General features: G+C 47.0%; 1 protein-coding gene across 3 annotated transcripts in view; it reads left to right on the top strand.

Annotated features, from left to right (window-relative positions):
* Positions 1-13,892, top strand: part of LOC129841912 (potassium/sodium hyperpolarization-activated cyclic nucleotide-gated channel 4-like) — a 31,580-nt gene extending 17,688 nt beyond the window's left edge. For all 3 annotated transcript variants that reach the window (XM_055910275.1, XM_055910274.1, XM_055910273.1), the window contains 5 exons: positions 6,015-6,233; positions 6,667-6,813; positions 7,093-7,333; positions 8,334-8,498; positions 9,161-13,892. In XM_055910275.1, coding sequence (XP_055766250.1) covers positions 6,015-6,233; positions 6,667-6,813; positions 7,093-7,333; positions 8,334-8,498; positions 9,161-12,366 — 3,978 coding nt within the window. In that variant the 3' untranslated portion in view covers positions 12,367-13,892. The remainder of the gene's footprint in view (positions 1-6,014; positions 6,234-6,666; positions 6,814-7,092; positions 7,334-8,333; positions 8,499-9,160) is intronic.
* The last annotated feature ends 4,056 nt before the right edge of the window (positions 13,893-17,948 follow it).

Here is a 17,948-nt window from a genome sequence, read left to right as displayed (position 1 = left end):
TGTAAAGCACAACTCTTTTCCCAATTTACCTTTGCAGAGGATATTCCCCTAAAACGATCAACCATTATACTCAAACTATCCACCTCCGCTTGATTTTTCACTAACACAACTACATCATCAGCATAGGCTGAGAGACGAATAGGAGGAATATCCTCTGAAAGGTACACCCCTTCAATGCGACTTCTAATGCTATTTAGTAGTGGCTCTATAGCAATGGCATACAACATCCCTGACAAAGAACATCCCTGCCTAATACCTCTACACACTTTAAAAGGAGCACTCAAACCACCGTTAACTTTCAATACACTTTCAATGTCACCATATATCACCTTTATCATGGCAATAAAACCCGAGCTGAACCCAAACGCCTCAAGCGTGTGCCATAAATATTTATGTTCAACTCGGTCAAATGCCTTTTCCTGATCAATTGAAATTAGACCAGCATCCAACCCAATAGCCTTAGAGACGTCCAAAAAATCACGAATCAGAGAAATGTTATCCCCTATCTGCCTGCCAGGAACACAGTAGGACTGGTCCGTATGTATGATTTGCCCCATCGCCTCCCTCAGCCTGTTGGACAAAGCCTTTGACAATATCTTATAATCAGTGCACAATAAAGCCACCGGCCTCCAGTTCTTCACCTCCCTAGGGTCACCCTTTTTGGGAAATAGGGTGAGGACAGCCCTTCTGCAGCTCATTGGTAGTAACCCTCCGGTTAAACTATCATTAACTACTTCTAGCCAATCCTCTCCCAACATAGCCCAAAAAGACTTAAAAAAGTTAACGGGAAGCCCATCAATGCCTGGTGCCCTTCCATTTTCCATGCCTTTTAATGCAGTGTATAACTCCTGCAAAGACAATGGTTGCTCCAGCTCAACCTGCGCTTCCGCAGCCACCTTTGGGAGCCCATCAAAGAACTGTTGTGTCACTGTTTTATCCTCTTTGTACTCACACTTATAGAGCTCAGCATAGAACTCTACTGCCCTCTTTCTAATTTCACTCGGGCTAGTGAGCTCTTGTCCAACAGCTGATTTGAGACAATGAATAATTTTTCTTTGTCCATTCTTTTTCTCTAAACCAAAGAAAAACTTGGATGAGGCATCCATTTCAGATATTCCCTGAAACTTACTTCTCACCAATGCCCCCTGTGCTCTGATACCCAGCAGGTCTGCCAATGCAGCTTTTCTCCTCTTGAGGGCCTGAGTATGGCCTCGATCTCCTGTGGTCTCAACCAACATCATGAGTTCCACTATTTCAAACTCTAAGGCTTTCATTGATCTGGTGATATCCTTGGTGACATTCCTCGTGTATTGATTACAGAATTGTTGAATCTGGATTTTCCCTATATCCCACCACTGTTGAATTGATACAAAACTAGCCTTTTGAGACCTCCACCTCTCCCACAAAAAACTTAAACATTTCCTGAAGTGAGCATCACTCAATAAAGTTATATTAAAATGCCAGTATGCACTTTTGGGTTTTACATCATTAATGAACACCACCTCTGTTATTAAACAATGATCCGAAAATCCCACTGGGGTATCACACTTGATTTACAAACCTGAGATTGATGCTCAAAACAATAAAACCTATCTAACCTGGCCATAGAGATGGTGTTCTCTCTCACATGCGCCCAGGTGTACTGCCTTGTGTCTCCATGTTGACTCCCCCAAATATCACACAATTCATTTGTTACAATGAGGCGTTTTAAAAAAGTCCTTGAGGCTATATGAGGTTCTTGGTGATTTCTATCTAAATCGCTGACTGTGCAGTTGAAATCCCCAGCAATAAATAAATAATCCTCTTTATTACATTTCTCAATGGTATTTGATAATGTCTCTAAAAAACATACCCTCTCAACTGTCACCACTGGGGCATATACATTTATCAGACACATAGTGATGTTTTCATACCTTGCTCTGACTTTTAATAACCTCCCCTCAACTATCTCCTCAACCTCATAAGACAAAGGCAAAAACCCGTTTGAGAACAAAATAGCCACACCCCCACTTTTTGAATTTTTATGACTACACACCACTGTCCCCCCCCACTCCTGTTGCCACATAACTTCATTTTCCAAATTACTATGCGTTTCTTGCAGAAAAATTATGTCACTTCCCTTTCCCCTAATTAACTCATACACCATGGCTCTTTTTTTACCATCTCTTCCCCCATTTACGTTTAAAGAAGAAATCTTAAAACTGCTCATGGATGAAAAAAATATACAGAGGATGATACAGCCACCCCATCTCTTTACAGAGTTAAAACTGCAACTAAACTCTTTCATTTTCTTTCGAATTTACATCACTTATCACTCTCGTGACCACTTTCTTGAGTCTAGCAATTTCAGGGCTTTTCAACCCTCTTCCTGTAATTTTTGACATCAGAAACTTTGCTGATTCAATAAACAATTCACTTTCAGGGAAAAAATCAGTTACATTGTAATCCTGCATATATTTCTTCCCTTTTGTCACCTTCAGAAAATGACGTATCTTCTCAATTCCATATCTCCCTTCCACCCCATTTGTCTCGCTATATTGTTGTGACGCGTCAGATGACTCACTCTCGCTATCCTCCCCAGAAGAAAATCCACCATCTCTACCACTTGTTCATCTTCAACTGATTTATCACTCTCTACCTTTCTCTTAGAACTAGACCCTTCACCCCCCCTTACATTCTTCCTTTTACTCCTCGGTATTTTGAAAACATCTGCTTCTTTTTCCATTATTTCGACCTCCTCTTGCCCTCCAATTTCATTCTCCAGCACCACCTCAGCGACGGCAGTCGCAATCTCACCACCTGTTTCCCCTCCCTCTTTTTTCTGATCTACCACAATTTCCACAATGCCTTCTTCTCCTACTTTTCCAACCACATCTGCCCACCTTCTCCCTTCCCCTGCACCCTTAGCATTTTCATCCCTTAGCGGTGGTGCGTTATTTGCACCAGCACTATAACAACTACCGGTCTCAGCGCGCTCATTCTCGGGACAACTGCGCACCAAATGCCCCTCTCTTCCACAACCAAAACATTTCATTGACTCAGTCGAGGCGTAAAATACATAATCAAATCCATCAATCTTAAAACTGAACGCTAAATTCAGTTCATCTACGTCCTTTTTTAAGATCATATGCACTTGCCTCCTATGAGACACGACATGTTTCAGCAACGGAGACTTGCATCCAAAAAGAACCTTCTTTATTGTAGATACGATTTGACCATGACGAGATAATTCTCTCTCCAACACTTCATCTCTAACAAAAGGTGGCACGTTAGAAAGTATCACTTTTTTCGCCGGATTCATAAGCGGAAATACCTGCGTCTGTGTCTCCCGCAACACCACACCCGTCTCGACTATTTTATTCACCTTTTCAATAGAATCTAAGAAGATCACTACAGCGCTATTCATCCTTGAGGCTGATTTGATGCTATCATACCCAATGATAGCACCGACAGCAAGACTACATTCTTCTACTGAACACCCGGTCTCGGCTGGAATCTTCACTCCATGCCTCCGACTAAGTTTTTCATACTCCAAACTCCCACGAGTGGCCATTTCAACCAGCCCCACCCGCTGGTTGTGCCCTCGCGACAAAAAAACAACCTCAAACTATCCCACCACCCCTATACTTTCTTAGTAATATTTAGAAAAAATACCCTTAAACCAACTAAACTAATCAATATATATATATTTACATACCAAAACCCAATAGAGTGAAAAGAAATCCAGTCGCTCTCACAATCACTCCTGCTTGACGACTCACTCCCAGCATGCACTCCGAAGAGAGAGAGAGAGAGAGAGAGAGAGAGAGTGTGTGTAGACAGAGCGAGAGAGAGAGAGAGAGAGAGAGTGTGTGTGTAGACAGAGAGAGAGAGCGAGAGAGTGTGTGTAGACAGAGCGAGAGAGTGTGTGTGTAGACAGAGAGAGAGAGTGTGTGTGTAGACAGAGAGAGAGAGTGTGTGTGTAGACAGAGAGAGAGAGAGAGAGAGAGAGAGAGAGAGAGAGAGAGAGTGTAGACAGAGAGAGAGAGTGTGTGTAGACAGAGAGAGAGAGAGAGAGAGAGTGTAGACACAGAGAGAGAGAGTGTGTTTAGCCAGAGCGAGAGAGAGAGAGAGAGTGTGTGTGTGTAGACAGAGAAAGAGAGAGAGAGAGAGAGAGAGTGTGTAGACAGAGATAGAGAGTGTGTGTAGACAGAGAGAGAGAGTGTGTGTAGACAGAGAGAGAGAGAGAGAGAGAGAGAGAGAGAGAGAGAGAGAGAGAGTGTGTGTAGACAGAGAGAGAGAGTGTGTGTAGACAGAGAGAGAGAGTGTGTGTAGACAGAGAGAGAGAGAGTGTGTGTAGACAGAGAGAGAGAGAGAGAGTGTGTAGACAGAGAGAGAGAGTGTGTGTGTTGTAGACAGAGAGAGAGAGAGTGTGTGTGTTGTAGACAGAGAGAGAGAGTGTGTGTGTAGACAGAGAGAGAGAGAGAGTGTGTAGACAGAGAGAGAGTGTGTGTAGACAGAGAGAGAGAGAGAGAGAGAGAGAGAGAGTGTGTAGACAGAGAGAAAGAGTGTGTGTAGACAGAGATAGAGAGTGTGTGTAGACAGAGAGAGAGAGAGAGTGTGTGTGTAGACAGAGAGAGAGAGAGTGTGTGTGTAGACAGAGAGAGAGAGAGTGTGTGTGTGTAGACAGAGAGATAGAGATATTAATATTGTATAATATCTACCTCACTTGCTTTGGCAATGTTAACACATGTTTCCCATGCCAATAAAGCCCCTTGAATTGAATTGAATTGAATTGAATTGAATTGAGAGAGAGAGCGAGAGAGAGAGAGCGAGAGTGTGAGTGTATCCTCGTGTCGGATGTTGTTTGCTCTCTGTGTTAGTTTATTGGTTCATGTAGCAGCATGTCTGGTTGGAATTAAAGGGAATATCAACACATTAAAACATCTCCCAACTTAAACATCCTACAGATGGAGTAGATGGAGATATGAACACACACACACGGCTGTGTGTTTCGCTGACTCCTGTCTCGGAAGTGTTTCCTCAGTGGTTGCCGGGTGACTGTTGCTAGGCCAGCTGATGCTGAGTGTTTTCCCCCAGAGAAAGCCATGCGCCACCCGCCGGACCATTTAACAGAACAGGATATAATTGGCCTCACACACACACACACAAGCAATCACAAACACAGTCACACACACACTCAGCCTGAGATAAATATGCTTCATTGCATGATTGGCTAAAACACACTGGCTTTACAACATATTTTAGAGCCATTTTATTATTATTATTATTACTATTATTTTCCTCTAGCGTTTTACCTGTTAGTAGTCTGTTTTACACAGCAGGAAGTGGAAAAGCAATGAGCAACTCTACCCAGCACTTTACAGCCACAGTTTTAGCCTAGGTTGTAGCTATTACCTTAACTAGTGTTGTACCACTCATCCCTTCCTCCTTCTCTTCCACCTTCTTCTCCCTCTCCCTCTTCCTCTCGGACTCCCTCTGTAGAATGACATGTGGGCTCTCTCTCCATCTCTCTCTCCATCTCTCTCTCCATCCAGAATGACATGTGGGCTCTCTCTCCATCTCTCTCTCCATCTCTCTCTCCATCCAGAATGACATGTGGGCTCTCTCTCCATCTCTCTCTTCATCTCTCTCTCCATCCAGAATGACATGTGGGCTCTCTCTCCATCTCTCTCTCCATCTCTCTCTCCATCTCTCTCTCCATCCAGAATGACATGTGGGCTCTCTCTCTCCATCTCTCTCTCCATCCAGAATGACATGTGGGCTCTCTCTCCATCCCTCTCTCCATCTCTCTCTCCATCCAGAATGACATGTGGGCTCTCTCTCCATCTCTCTCTCCATCTCTCTCTCCATCCAGAATGACATGTGGGCTCTCTCTCCATCTCTCTCTCCATCTCTCTCTCCATCTCTCTCTCCATCCAGAATGACATGTGGGCTCTCTCTCCATCTCTCTCTCCATCCAGAATAACATGTGGGCTCTCTCTCCATCTCTCTCTCAATCTCTCTCCATCCAGAATGACACGTGGGGGATCCAGTACTCCTATGCCCTGTTCAAGGCGATGAGCCACATGTTGTGTATTGGCTACGGTGCCCAGGCTCCAGAGGGCATGACAGACGTGTGGCTCACCATGCTCAGTATGATCATTGGTGCCACCTGCTATGCCATGTTCATCGGCCATGCTACCGCTCTCATACAGTCCCTGGACTCCTCACGACGACAGTACCAGGAGAAAGTAAGAGATTAGGACCCTCTCTATCCCTCCCCCACTCCCTCCATCTCTCTCTCTCCATTCCTCTGTCCCTTATTCTCTCTATCCTACCATTCATCAAATTAATTTGATGACTCCTCAAAGGCAGGAGACGGTAAAGGAACCATACTCCACTCATAAACAATCTTCCTGCTCCTCCAGTCAAGTGTGTATTATACTGTAGTGAAGCAGTATAGTGTGTGTGTGTGTCCTTGTATTAACATTGTATTAATGTTGTATTAACGTTGTATTAACTTTGTATTGACGTTGTATTGACATTGTATTAACGTTGTATTAACTTTGTATTGACGCTGTATCGACGTTGTATTGACGTTGTATTGACGTTGTATTGACGTTGTATTGACGTTGTATTAATATTGTATTGACGTATTCCCGTTGTATTGACATTGTGTTTCAGTATAAGCAGGTGGAACAGTACATGTCGTTCCATAAGCTCCCTGCAGATGTCCGTCAGAGGATTCATGAGTACTACGAGCATCGCTTCCAGGGCAAGATGTTTGACGAGGAGAACATACTGGGTGAACTCAGCGAACCACTAAAGGAGGTAACACACACACGCACGAGGCACGCACACACGCACGAGGCACGCACACACACACACGCACGAGCCATGGATACAGGCACACGCACAGTTACAAGTAACGAAAGCTAGCTATAGCGTAACTAAAAAAAACACCTGCTCAAACCAGTCGATTCAAAGTACCTCAAACACATTTTACATTAAAGAAAATTAAAACATACTGAACCAATTCAGTTCTTGTACATTCTAACTCACTTCCCAACTCCTCCCCCCTCCCTCCCCCTCTCTTTCTCCCCCTCTCAGGCGATAGTTAGCTTTAACTGCCGTAGCCTAGTGGCTCACATGCCGCTGTTTGCTAACGCGGACCCTAACTTTGTGACGGCAGTGTTGACCAAGCTTCGCTTCGAGGTGTTCCAGCCCAATGACTTCATCATCCGTGAGGGCACAGTGGGACGCAAGATGTACTTCATTCAACACGGACGAGTCGGCATACTCACCCGCGGAAACAGGGAGACCAAACTCAGTGACGGGTCCTACTTTGGGGGTGAGGAGAGGAGGGAGAAGGGGGAGGGAGGTGTGAGGGTAAGGACAGTGTGAGGAAAAAGGGAAGTGGAAGGGGAAAGGTGTGGTTGTGAGTTAGATTAATCAGTTCTTCAATTTCTTCAACAAATTCTTATTTTTTCCACTCTCTCACCCCTCTTCCCTTCTCCCTGTTTATCCACACCTGCCCTTCCTCCTCTCTCTCTGTCCATCTCCCTCTTCCCTTCTCCCTGTTTATCCACACCTGCCCTTCCTCCTCTCTCTCTGTCCATCTCCCTCTTCCCTTCTCCCTGTTTATCCACACCTGCCCTTCCTCCTCTCTCTCTGTCCATCTCCCTCTTCCCTTCTCCCTCTTTATCCACACCTGCCCTTCCTCCTCTCTCTCTCTCCATCTCCCTCTTCCCTTCTCCCTGTTTATCCACACCTGCCCTTCCTCCTCTCTCTCTCTCACCCCTCTTCCCTTCTCCCTGTTTATCCACACCTGCCCTTCCTCCTCTCTCTCTGTCCATCTCCCTCTTCCCTTCTCCCTGTTTATCCACACCTGCCCTTCCTCCTCTCTCTCTGTCCATCTCCCTCTTCCTTTCTCCCTGTTTATCCACACCTGCCCTTCCTCCTCTCTCTCTGTCCATCTCCCTCTCTCTCTCTCTCTCACCCCTCTTCCCTTCTCCCTGTTTATCCACACCTGCCCTTCCTCCTCTCTCTCTGTCCATCTCCCTCTCTCTCTCTCTCTCACCCCTCTTCCCTTCTCCCTCTTTATCCACACCTGCCCTTCCTCCTCTCTCTCTGTCCATCTCCCTCTTCCCTTCTCCCTCTTTATCCACACCTGCCCTTCCTCCTCTCTCTCTGTCCATCTCCCACTTCCCTTCTCCCTCTTTATCCACACCTGCCCTTCCTCCTCTCTCTCTCTGTCCATCTCCCTCTTCCCTTCTCCCTCTTTATCCACACCTGCCCGTCCTCCTCTCTCTCTGTCCATCTCCCTCTCTCTCTCTCTCTCACTCTCTCAGAGATCTGTCTGTTGACTCGGGGCCGGAGGACGGCGAGCGTCAGAGCGGATACGTACTGTCGTCTCTACTCCCTCAGTGTGGACAGCTTCAACGAGGTCCTGGAGGAACACCCCATGATGAGGCGGGCCTTCGAGACGGTGGCCGTCGACCGGTTGGACCGCATCGGTACTAAGCCTTTCCCGATTGGCTCAAGCACCTGCCAATCGGTCCATTACTTGCAATGACTCAGTTTTCAATTCAGTTTCATTTCTATAGCGCTTTGTGCAAAGACCTTGCCAGTGAATAGCATTTTTTAAATTAATTCAGATTTTATTTCTAAAGTGCTTTGTAACTGACCTTTCTGTTGCAGAAGCCCTTCAAGGCAGGTTAAAGGAGAGATAAACTATTTTCCCTTTTGTACTTTAACTATTTCCACATAATATGACATTTGAAACGTCTTTATTCTTTTGGAACTTTAGTGAGTGTAATGTTTACTGTAAATTTGTATTGTTTATTTCACTTTTGTTTATTACGTACTGTTAAAATATATTTCCCATGCCAATAAAGCCCTTTGAATTGAATTGAATTGAGAAACTGCTAGAAAAACGTGGAGAGCTGCTAGAGCAGATAGCTGGTTCTGTTTGGGATTTTTAAATCAGCCACTCAGCCCTGTCAGCCTCGTTACAACTGTGTTGTTGGATCATCACTTTAGTTTCTACCACTTTCTTCTTGCTCTTGTTTTCCACCATTTGTGTCAGACAGGAACAGTAACCATCCCCTCCATCCGTTTGTTTCTGTTTTCATCGTTTCATTCTAATCTCTTCTCTCTTCTTTGTTCTCCTCTGCAGGTAGGAAGAACTCTATCCTGATGAGAAAGCCTTCCCAGGCGAGTTCCATGGCGGGGGGCAGCGGTTTTGGGCGTGGGGGTCAAGGAGGAGGGGGGGCGGGGCTAGGCATGGGGGGGCTGGGCTTCTGTGACAGCATGCTGGTTCAGCAGACCGTTAAACACGACAGCATGCCAGCCATGCAGGAGGCCATCGCTGCTGCAGGAAGGGGAGGGGCCACTGGAGGAAGTGGTACGGTCTCTCCTAGGCCCCACCCACTGATCTGGGCTCCACTGATCCACGCTCCGCTCCAGACGGCGGCCGCTACGACTAACGTGGCCATCGCCCTCATGCACCAGCAGCAACAGCAACAGCAGCTTCAACATCAGCTACAGCAGCAACATGCGCTAGGGGGCACTATATTCCTCCCCTCCATCTCTCCATCGCCCTCCGTCTCCTTCCCCCTCTCCCCCCCGCGGCCCCCTGTCCTGCAGCCCCTGCGCCCCTCTGTGAGTTCCCTCATTGGGATGATGGGGGTAGGAGGGATGGGGGGGCTGTCCCCTAGAGGGGGGTTTCCTGCCTTCCCCTCCACCTCGCCCTTCCCCATGGCCCCCCCGGGAGGTGTGATATCACCCCTTGTTGCTCAAACCCCACCCACACCGGCCTCCTCTGTCTCCACGTCGGTCCAATTAGGAAAGACCCTGCACTACAGTCTCCGCCTCCACCCGGAACACTCTTCAGTGATGGGTGGAACCCCAGGAATCCCCAAGGTAGGAGGAGCCACCACACCCCATCTGTTCTACCACATGAATCCAACTGCAGCCACCAGTGTCATGTCAGACACTTGCAGTTCCATGGCTGGCCAGCATGGGGCCAAGGAGGCGCTATTGCGTCACGGAGGCAGCAGCAACCAGGGCCTGCCTGCACTCGGGAGGCTCACCCAGGAGGCCAGGCTCCTCTCCGCCTCGCAGCCCACCCTGCCTCATCGATCCTGGGCAAGCATGCAGCCTCACCCCCCTCTCCAGCGGAAGACCTCTGGAGGTAACCTGCTGCCAGCCTCGTTCCTGGCTGGGACGCAGCTAGCCAGGGGTGGCAGTGTGGGGGTGTTGACTACTCCCCTACCAGTACAAGTCCCAGCACAACGGTTACAGATGCCCCCCTTCAATGCACAGATACAAGCACAGAACCTGGGCTCTATACAGCCCCTCCCTGATCCTGCCTCTACACACTGCCCTGCACACACACACACAGCCACACACACACATCCCGTCGCTGTACCTGCAGCCACACCCACATCAGCTTCTCCCCTGGCCTCCTACACTTCCTCCCGCAAACAAACCCCTCTCTCCTCTGCCACCCCCTCCCCTGCTCCCACTCCTTTCTCCCTCATCCCAGCCCTGCCACTGACCCCTCGCCCCAAACCCACCCCTACACCCCCATCTCGCTCCTCCTCTCCTCCCCCCTGCTCCATCCCTCCCTCTTTCGGAACTACTCCACTCTCCTTAACTTCTCGCTCCAAACCCATCCCTACACCTCCCCCGTGCTCTTCTTCCCCCTCTCCCTCCTCCACTCCCCCTCCCTTCTCTGTAACCACCTCTTTCCCCCTCACCTCAACCCCTCGGTCCAAACCCATCCCTACATCTCCCCCGTGCTCTTCTTCCCCCTCTCCCTCCTCCACTCCCCCTCCCTTCTCTGTAACCACCTCTTTCCCCCTCACCTCAACCCCTCGGTCCAAACCCATCCCTACATCTCCCCCTCGCTCTTCTTCCCCCTCTCCCTCCTCCACTCCCCCTCCCTTCTCTGTAACCACCTCTTTCCCCCTCACCTCAGCCCCTCGGTCCAAACCCATCCCTACACCTCCCCCGTGCTCTTCTTCCCCCTCTCCCTCCTCCACTCCCCCTCCCTCCTCTGTAACCACCTCTTTCCCCCTCACCTCAACCCCTCGGTCCAAACCCATCCCTACACCTCCCCCTCGCTCTTCTTCCCCCTCTCCCTCCTCCACTCCCCCTCCCTTCTCTGTAACCACCTCTTTCCCCCTCACCTCAACCCCTCGGTCCAAACCCATCCCTACACCTCCCCCGTGCTCTTCGTCCCCCTCTCCTTCCTCCACTCTCCCTCCCTCTTCTGTCAGTGCCCCTCTCTCACTTCCACAAACCCATGGGCGCAAGTCCTCTCTCGGATCCCCCTCTCCCCCCTCCTCTTCCCCACCCTCCTCTCCCACTCTTCTTCAGAGCCCCCTAATAAAGCCCTCCCCTACACCCCCCTCCCCTTACCCTCTATCTGGGCTCACCCCTAACCCCTCTAAAGCATTTTCCCCTATCCAGACTTGTACCCCTACCCCTACCCTCTCTCAACTCTCCAATCGTCCCTCTACTCCTATTTCTATTCCTGTTCCCACTCAGAGCCAAACCCTGACTGCAACCCCCACCCCAGCCTCCACCCCCACCCCAGCCTCCACTCCCACCCCAGCCTCCACTCCCACCCCAGCCTCCACTCCCACCCCAGCCTCCACTCCCACCCCAGCCTCCACTCCCACCCTAGCTCCAACCTCAACCTTGATTCCCACCCCTTCTTCCAGTAAAGCTCCCACTCCTATCTCTATCCCTTCACCTGCCCTTATGCAAAACCAAACTCTAACCCCAACACCTACCAGTTCTAAAACTCAGGCCCCAACCTCAACCTCAACTCCAACCCCCAAACCTCCCCCTACCCATACTGCCAAACATACCCCACATACAGCCCCTGTTCAAACCTCCACCCATACTCCAACACCCACATCTAAGCATTCTCTTACTCCTGTACCCATCGCCTCCGATGCTGCAATTCAAGCCCCAACAAAAGGCTCAGCCCACACCCCAAAACAGACCCCAGCAGCCCAAACCCTAGTCCAAACACCTGCCCCAAAACCCACTTCTAAATGTTCTATTACCCCCACAATCCCACCTGTACCTATCCATACCCCAAAACAATCCTCCACCCCCAAACCTGCATCAACCCATACCTCAAAACAGAGCCAACCTTTAGCTCCTGTCCCCACACCTACCTGTACCCCTTACACCAGTCATGCTCCAAAGCTGACCACAGCCGTAACACCTGTCCAAACCTCCACTACCACCCTTCCACACACTCAGTTGGTCCCAGGCCCAGCCACCTCCCTCCCTCAAAGCGCTTTCCCCCCAGCCACCTCTGCCCCCTCCGCCTCCCCCAAGGGGGGCAAAAAGGACCCTTAGCTGCCTCAGACAGGGAAAGACTAATAGGGACTGAGAGAAAAACTGCCTTCCAACATGTGATGGTCCTGGAGGAAATGATCTGATTGGAGGATGGACTTTTCGGGCCAGATATACTGTGTAGGTTGTGTCACAAAACACCCCATGCCCCAATTAAAGTAGCACACTGTAGGGAATAGGGTACTGCAGATTTGAGTTCAACAAACTATCCTCCAAACAGTCCATGACTTGCGACTAGGTTTTAACTGTTGTTGCCAACATCTCATGCTAAAATTCTAGATTCAAACCGAGTTCGGCAGACTCTGTATATCTATGGCTCTGGTGACTAGGGCAGGCTAGAGTAGAATCACAGTTTTTATTTGAAGTCCAAACATATAGATACATATCTGTGTCAGTGATTGTTGGAGCAAGCAAGAGAGATGAAGTGGAAAGATAATGGCAGCACACAGTGGGAGGGACGATACAGCTGTCAGAAAAGACCAGGACGATGACGACAAAGATAGCAATGGGTTCGTTGCATCTTGTTGCTGATTGGAGGAGGGTTAGTTGGTCAATTATAAGGCGACCAATAAGATAGGCACTTCCTGATTTCCAGCTCCACCTCCCTTTTGCCTCTCGCTCTTCACCAAAGTGTAATATTTTGTCATTATATGATTAATCATAGTATGAGATTAATAATCACTGTAAAGTTAATCATCATATTGATCAGTAACTATAGGAGCGATTGATCCACTTGTAGTTTTGTTGTCTAAGTTGTGTGGTGTTTAGCTTCGGTCCAATATGTTCACACAACTTCTGGAACTGAATTGTGTTTTTTGGTGCAACACTTAATACTGCTCCCTCGTAAACTGTGGATGTGGGTTTATTTGTTCCGCCTAGCTTCCTGTAAATGCATGCCTCCCTCTCTATTCCCTCCTTTCTCCTCGTTCCTCACCTCCTCTGGCTCCTGTCTGCTTTCATCCTGTCTTTCATCTCCGTCTGTCTGATCCTCCTTTCATCTTTCACAGAGCTACTGTTCCAGAGACATTCACAGATGCTCTCTACCTCTCTCCATCTCTGACTTTTCCCTCTCTCTACTGTATCTCTCCATCTCTCTCTATCATTCCCTCCATCCATCCCTCCCTCCCCCTCCTTTCTTCCCTCCCTTGTCCTGGTGTCATGTCTAGTGCTGTTTGATGTTTTCTGTGGGTAGCAACAGAGCATTCCTCTTTCAACCCTTGATACCATGTTGCCTAGATTATATTTAAGGACCAAATGTTTTATTTGTGATCACAGCTTTAGCTTTTGAGCAAAATCAATGAAATGATAGTTGTTGATGATGATGTTATTGATGATGATGATGTTATTGATGATGATGATGTTATTGATGATGATGATGATGATGATGATGATGATGATGATGATGATGATGTTATTGATGATGATGTTATTGATGATGATGTTATTGATTATGATGAGGATGACCATGATGATGGTGACAGTAAGAATGTTTTTGATGATAGCTAGAATAAAGCACATTTAGAAAGTCAGTTTGTCTTTGGTGTCATTGAGAAAAGAGAGAGAGAGTGTGTGTGTGTATGTGTGCATGTGCGCGTGTGTGTATATGTGTGTTTGTGTGTCCTGCCCGGTAATCCTGAACACCTCCAGAGGTGAAGCAGACTCATATCCAAGGTGACGCCTGTGGATGGGAACGCTGGGATCACTGTTGCTCTCGACTCTTAACTAAATCAATATCCTCCTGCACAGGGAAGGATTATACCATGTCTAATACACAGCCTGACCCTCCTGACTTTCTCTGTCCCTCACTCTCTCTATAGGGGTGCCACAGGGTTCAATTCTTGGACCGACTCTCTTCTCTGTATACATCAATGATGTCGCTCTTGCTGCTGGTGAGTCTCTGATCCACCTCTACGCAGACGACACCATTCTGTATACTTCTGGCCCTTCTTTGGACACTGTGTTAACTACCCTCCAGGCGAGCTTCAATGCCATACAACTCTCCTTCCGTGGCCTCCAATTGCTCTTAAATACAAGTAAAGCTAAATGCATGCTCTTCAACCGATCGCTGCCTGCACCTGCCCGCCTGTCCAACCTCACTACTCTGGAAGGCTCTGACTTAGAATATGTGGACAACTACAAATACCTAGGTGTCTGGTTAGACTGTAAACTCTCCTTCCAGACTCACATCAAACATCTCCAATCCAAAGTTAAATCTAGAATTGGCTTCCTATTCCGCAACAAAGCATCCTTCACTCATGCTGCCAAACATACCCTTGTAAAACTGACCATCCTACCAATCCTCGACTTCGGTGATGTCATTTAAAAAATAGCCTCCAGTACCCTACTCAATAAATTGGATGCAGTCTATCACAGTGCCATCCGTTTTGTCACCAAAGCCCCATATACTACCCACCACTGCAACCTGTACACTCTTGTTGGCTGGCCCTCGCTTCATACTCGTCGCCAAACCCACTGGCTCCAGGTCATCTACAAGTCTCTGCTAGGTAAAGTCCCCCTTTATCTCAGCTCGCGGGTCACCATAGCAGCACCCACCTGTAGCACGCGCTCCAGCAGGTATATCTCTCTGGTCACCCCCAAAACCAACTCTTCCTTTGGCCGCCTCTCCTTCCAGTTCTCTGCTGCCAATGACTGGAACGAACTACAAAAATCTCTGAAACTGGAAACACTTATCTCCCCCACTAGCTTTAAGCACCAGCTGTCAGAGCAGCTCATAGATTACTACACCTGTACATAGCCCATCTATAATTTAGCCCAAACAACTACCTCTTTCCCTACTGTATTTATTTATTTATTTATTTTGTTCCTTTGCACCCCATTATGTCTATCTCTACTTTGCACTTTCTTCCACTGCAAATCAACCATTCCAGTGTTTTACTTGCTATATTGTATTTACTTCGCTACTGTATTTATTTATTTATTTTGTTCCTTTGCACCCCATCATGTCTATCTCTACTTTGCACATTCTTCCACTGCAAATCAAACATTCCAGTGTTTTACTTGCTATATTGTATTTACTTCGCCACCATGGCCTTTTTTTTGCCTTTACCTCCCTTATCTCACCTCACTTGCTTACATTGTATATAGACTTATTCTTCTACTGTATTATTGACTGTATGTTTGTTTTACTCCATGTGTAACTCTGTGTTGTTGTATGTGTCGAACTGCTTTGCTTTATCTTGGCCAGGTCGCAGTTGTAAATGAGAACGTGTTCTCAACTTGCCTACCTGGTTAAATAAAGGTGAAATAAATAAATAAAAAATAAAAATCTAATCTGTGTTCAAGGGGGTTCAAGAGTCTCATTTCCACACTATGTTGTGTTTGGCGGTGATTGATTTATTTTTCACCTTTGGAGGATTGTGAGGCATTAGAATGTTGGATTTACACTCAGTGATTTGCATTAAGGCCTGAAATTAAATATTGTACTGAAGGGAACAATCATGATCTTTGGAGATATGCATGATTGTTAGAGGGATGTATAGAGACTTACTGTGTACATTCTACTCTATTCTAAAGGGACTCTGAGGCTGTTCTCAGACATTTACTTAGCAGACAACAAATACTATATACAGAATACAAAACAACTTTGTTCATACCTTTGGATTTAAATCTAGAGATTAAAGATCTATATACTTTAAACCTATAACAAGAGACTGTATAGCTATACTCTTGTGAGAGATGTAGGTGTACCCTTGAGACACATTAAGCAGTGAACGCTTGTAAGTACCAAGCTGTCATCTACACATTGACCACTAGATGGGGTTCAGCACCTAAACCAGACTCCTGTCTGCATTCCAGGAAAAGGTAGCAGCTTAGGATAGCCACATAGTTAATGTTACACCTTGTATTACCTTCACCATGGTGAGGTCTGACAGGCCCTTAAATTGAGATGAGATAAGAGAGCTGTGGAGAGATGTTGTATATTTGGAGAGATGTGGAGACATGTTGTATATGTGGAGAGATGTGAAGAGATGTTGTATATGTGGAGAGATGTTGTATATGTGGAGAGATGTATATTTGGAGAGATGTATATTTGGAGAGATGTATATTTGGAGAGATGTGGAGACATGTTGTATATTTGGAGAGATGTGAAGAGATGTATATGTGAAGAGATGTTGTATATGTGGAGAGATGTGAAGAGATGTTGTATATGTGGAGATATGTGGAGAGATGTTGTATATGTGGAGAGATGTGAAGAGATGTTGTATATGTGAAGAGATGTTGTATATGTGGAGAGATGTGAAGAGATGTTGTATATGTGGAGAGATGTTGTATATGTGGAGAGATGTGAAGAGATGTATATGTGGAGAGATGTATATTTGGAGAGATGTGAAGAGATGTAGTATATGTGGAGAGATGTATATTTGGAGAGATGTGAAGAGATGTTGTATATGTGGAGAGGTGTTATATATTTGGAGAGATGTGAATAGATGTATATGTGGAGAGGTGTTGTATATTTGGAGAGATGTGAATAGATGTATATGTGGAGAGATGTGAAGAGATGTATATGTGGAGAGATGTTGTACAGTGGGGAGAACAAGTATTTGATACACTGCCGATTTTGCAGGTTTTCCTACTTACAAAGCATGTAGAGGTCTGTCATTTTTATCATAGGTACACTTCAACTGTGAGAGACGGAATCTAAAACAAAAATCCAGAAAATCACATTGTATGATTTTTAAGTAATTAATTTGCATTTTATTGCATGACATAAGTATTTGATACATCAGAAAAGCAGAAATTAATATTTGGTACAGAAACCTTTGTTTGCAATTACAGAGATCACACGTTTCCTGTAGTTCTTGACCAGGTTTGCACACACTGCAGCAGGGATTTTGGCCCACTCCTCCATACAGACCTTCTCCAGATCCTTCAGGTTTCGGGGCTGTTGCTGGGCAATACGGACTTTCAGCTCCCTCCAAAGATTTTCTATTGGGTTCAGGTCTGGAGACTGGCTAGGCCACTCCAGGACCTTGAGATGCTTCTTACGGAGCCACTCCTTAGTTGCCCTGGCTGTGTGTTTCGGGTCGTTGTCATGCTGGAAGACCCAGTCACGACCCATCTTCAATGCTCTTACTGAGGGAAGGAGGTTGTTGGCCAAGATCTCGCGATACATGGCCCCATCTATCCTCCCCTCAATACGGTGCAGTCGTCCTGTCCCCTTTGCAGAAAAGCATCCCCAAAGAATGATGTTTCCACCTCCACGCTTCACGGTTGGGATGGTGTTCTTGGGGTTGTACTCATCCTTCTTCTTCCTCCAAACACGGCGAGTGGAGTTTAGACCAAAAAGCTCTATTTTTGTCTCATCAGACCACATGACCTTCTCCCATTCCTCCTCTGGATCATCCAGATGGTCATTGGCAAACTTCAGACGGGCCTGGACATGCGCTGGCTTGAGCAGGGGGACCTTGCGTGCGCTGCAGGACTTTAATCCATTCTTTGGGGATGCTTTTCTGCAAAGGGGACAGGACGACTGCACCGTATTGAGGGGAGGATAGATGGGGCCATGTATCGCGAGATCTTGGCCAACAACCTCCTTCCCTCAGTAAGAGCATTGAAGATGGGTA

Source organism: Salvelinus fontinalis, unplaced genomic scaffold, assembly GCF_029448725.1.
Source record: "Salvelinus fontinalis isolate EN_2023a unplaced genomic scaffold, ASM2944872v1 scaffold_0002, whole genome shotgun sequence".
Taxonomy (NCBI): domain Eukaryota; kingdom Metazoa; phylum Chordata; class Actinopteri; order Salmoniformes; family Salmonidae; genus Salvelinus; species Salvelinus fontinalis.
This window is presented reverse-complemented; position numbering and strand designations above follow the sequence as displayed.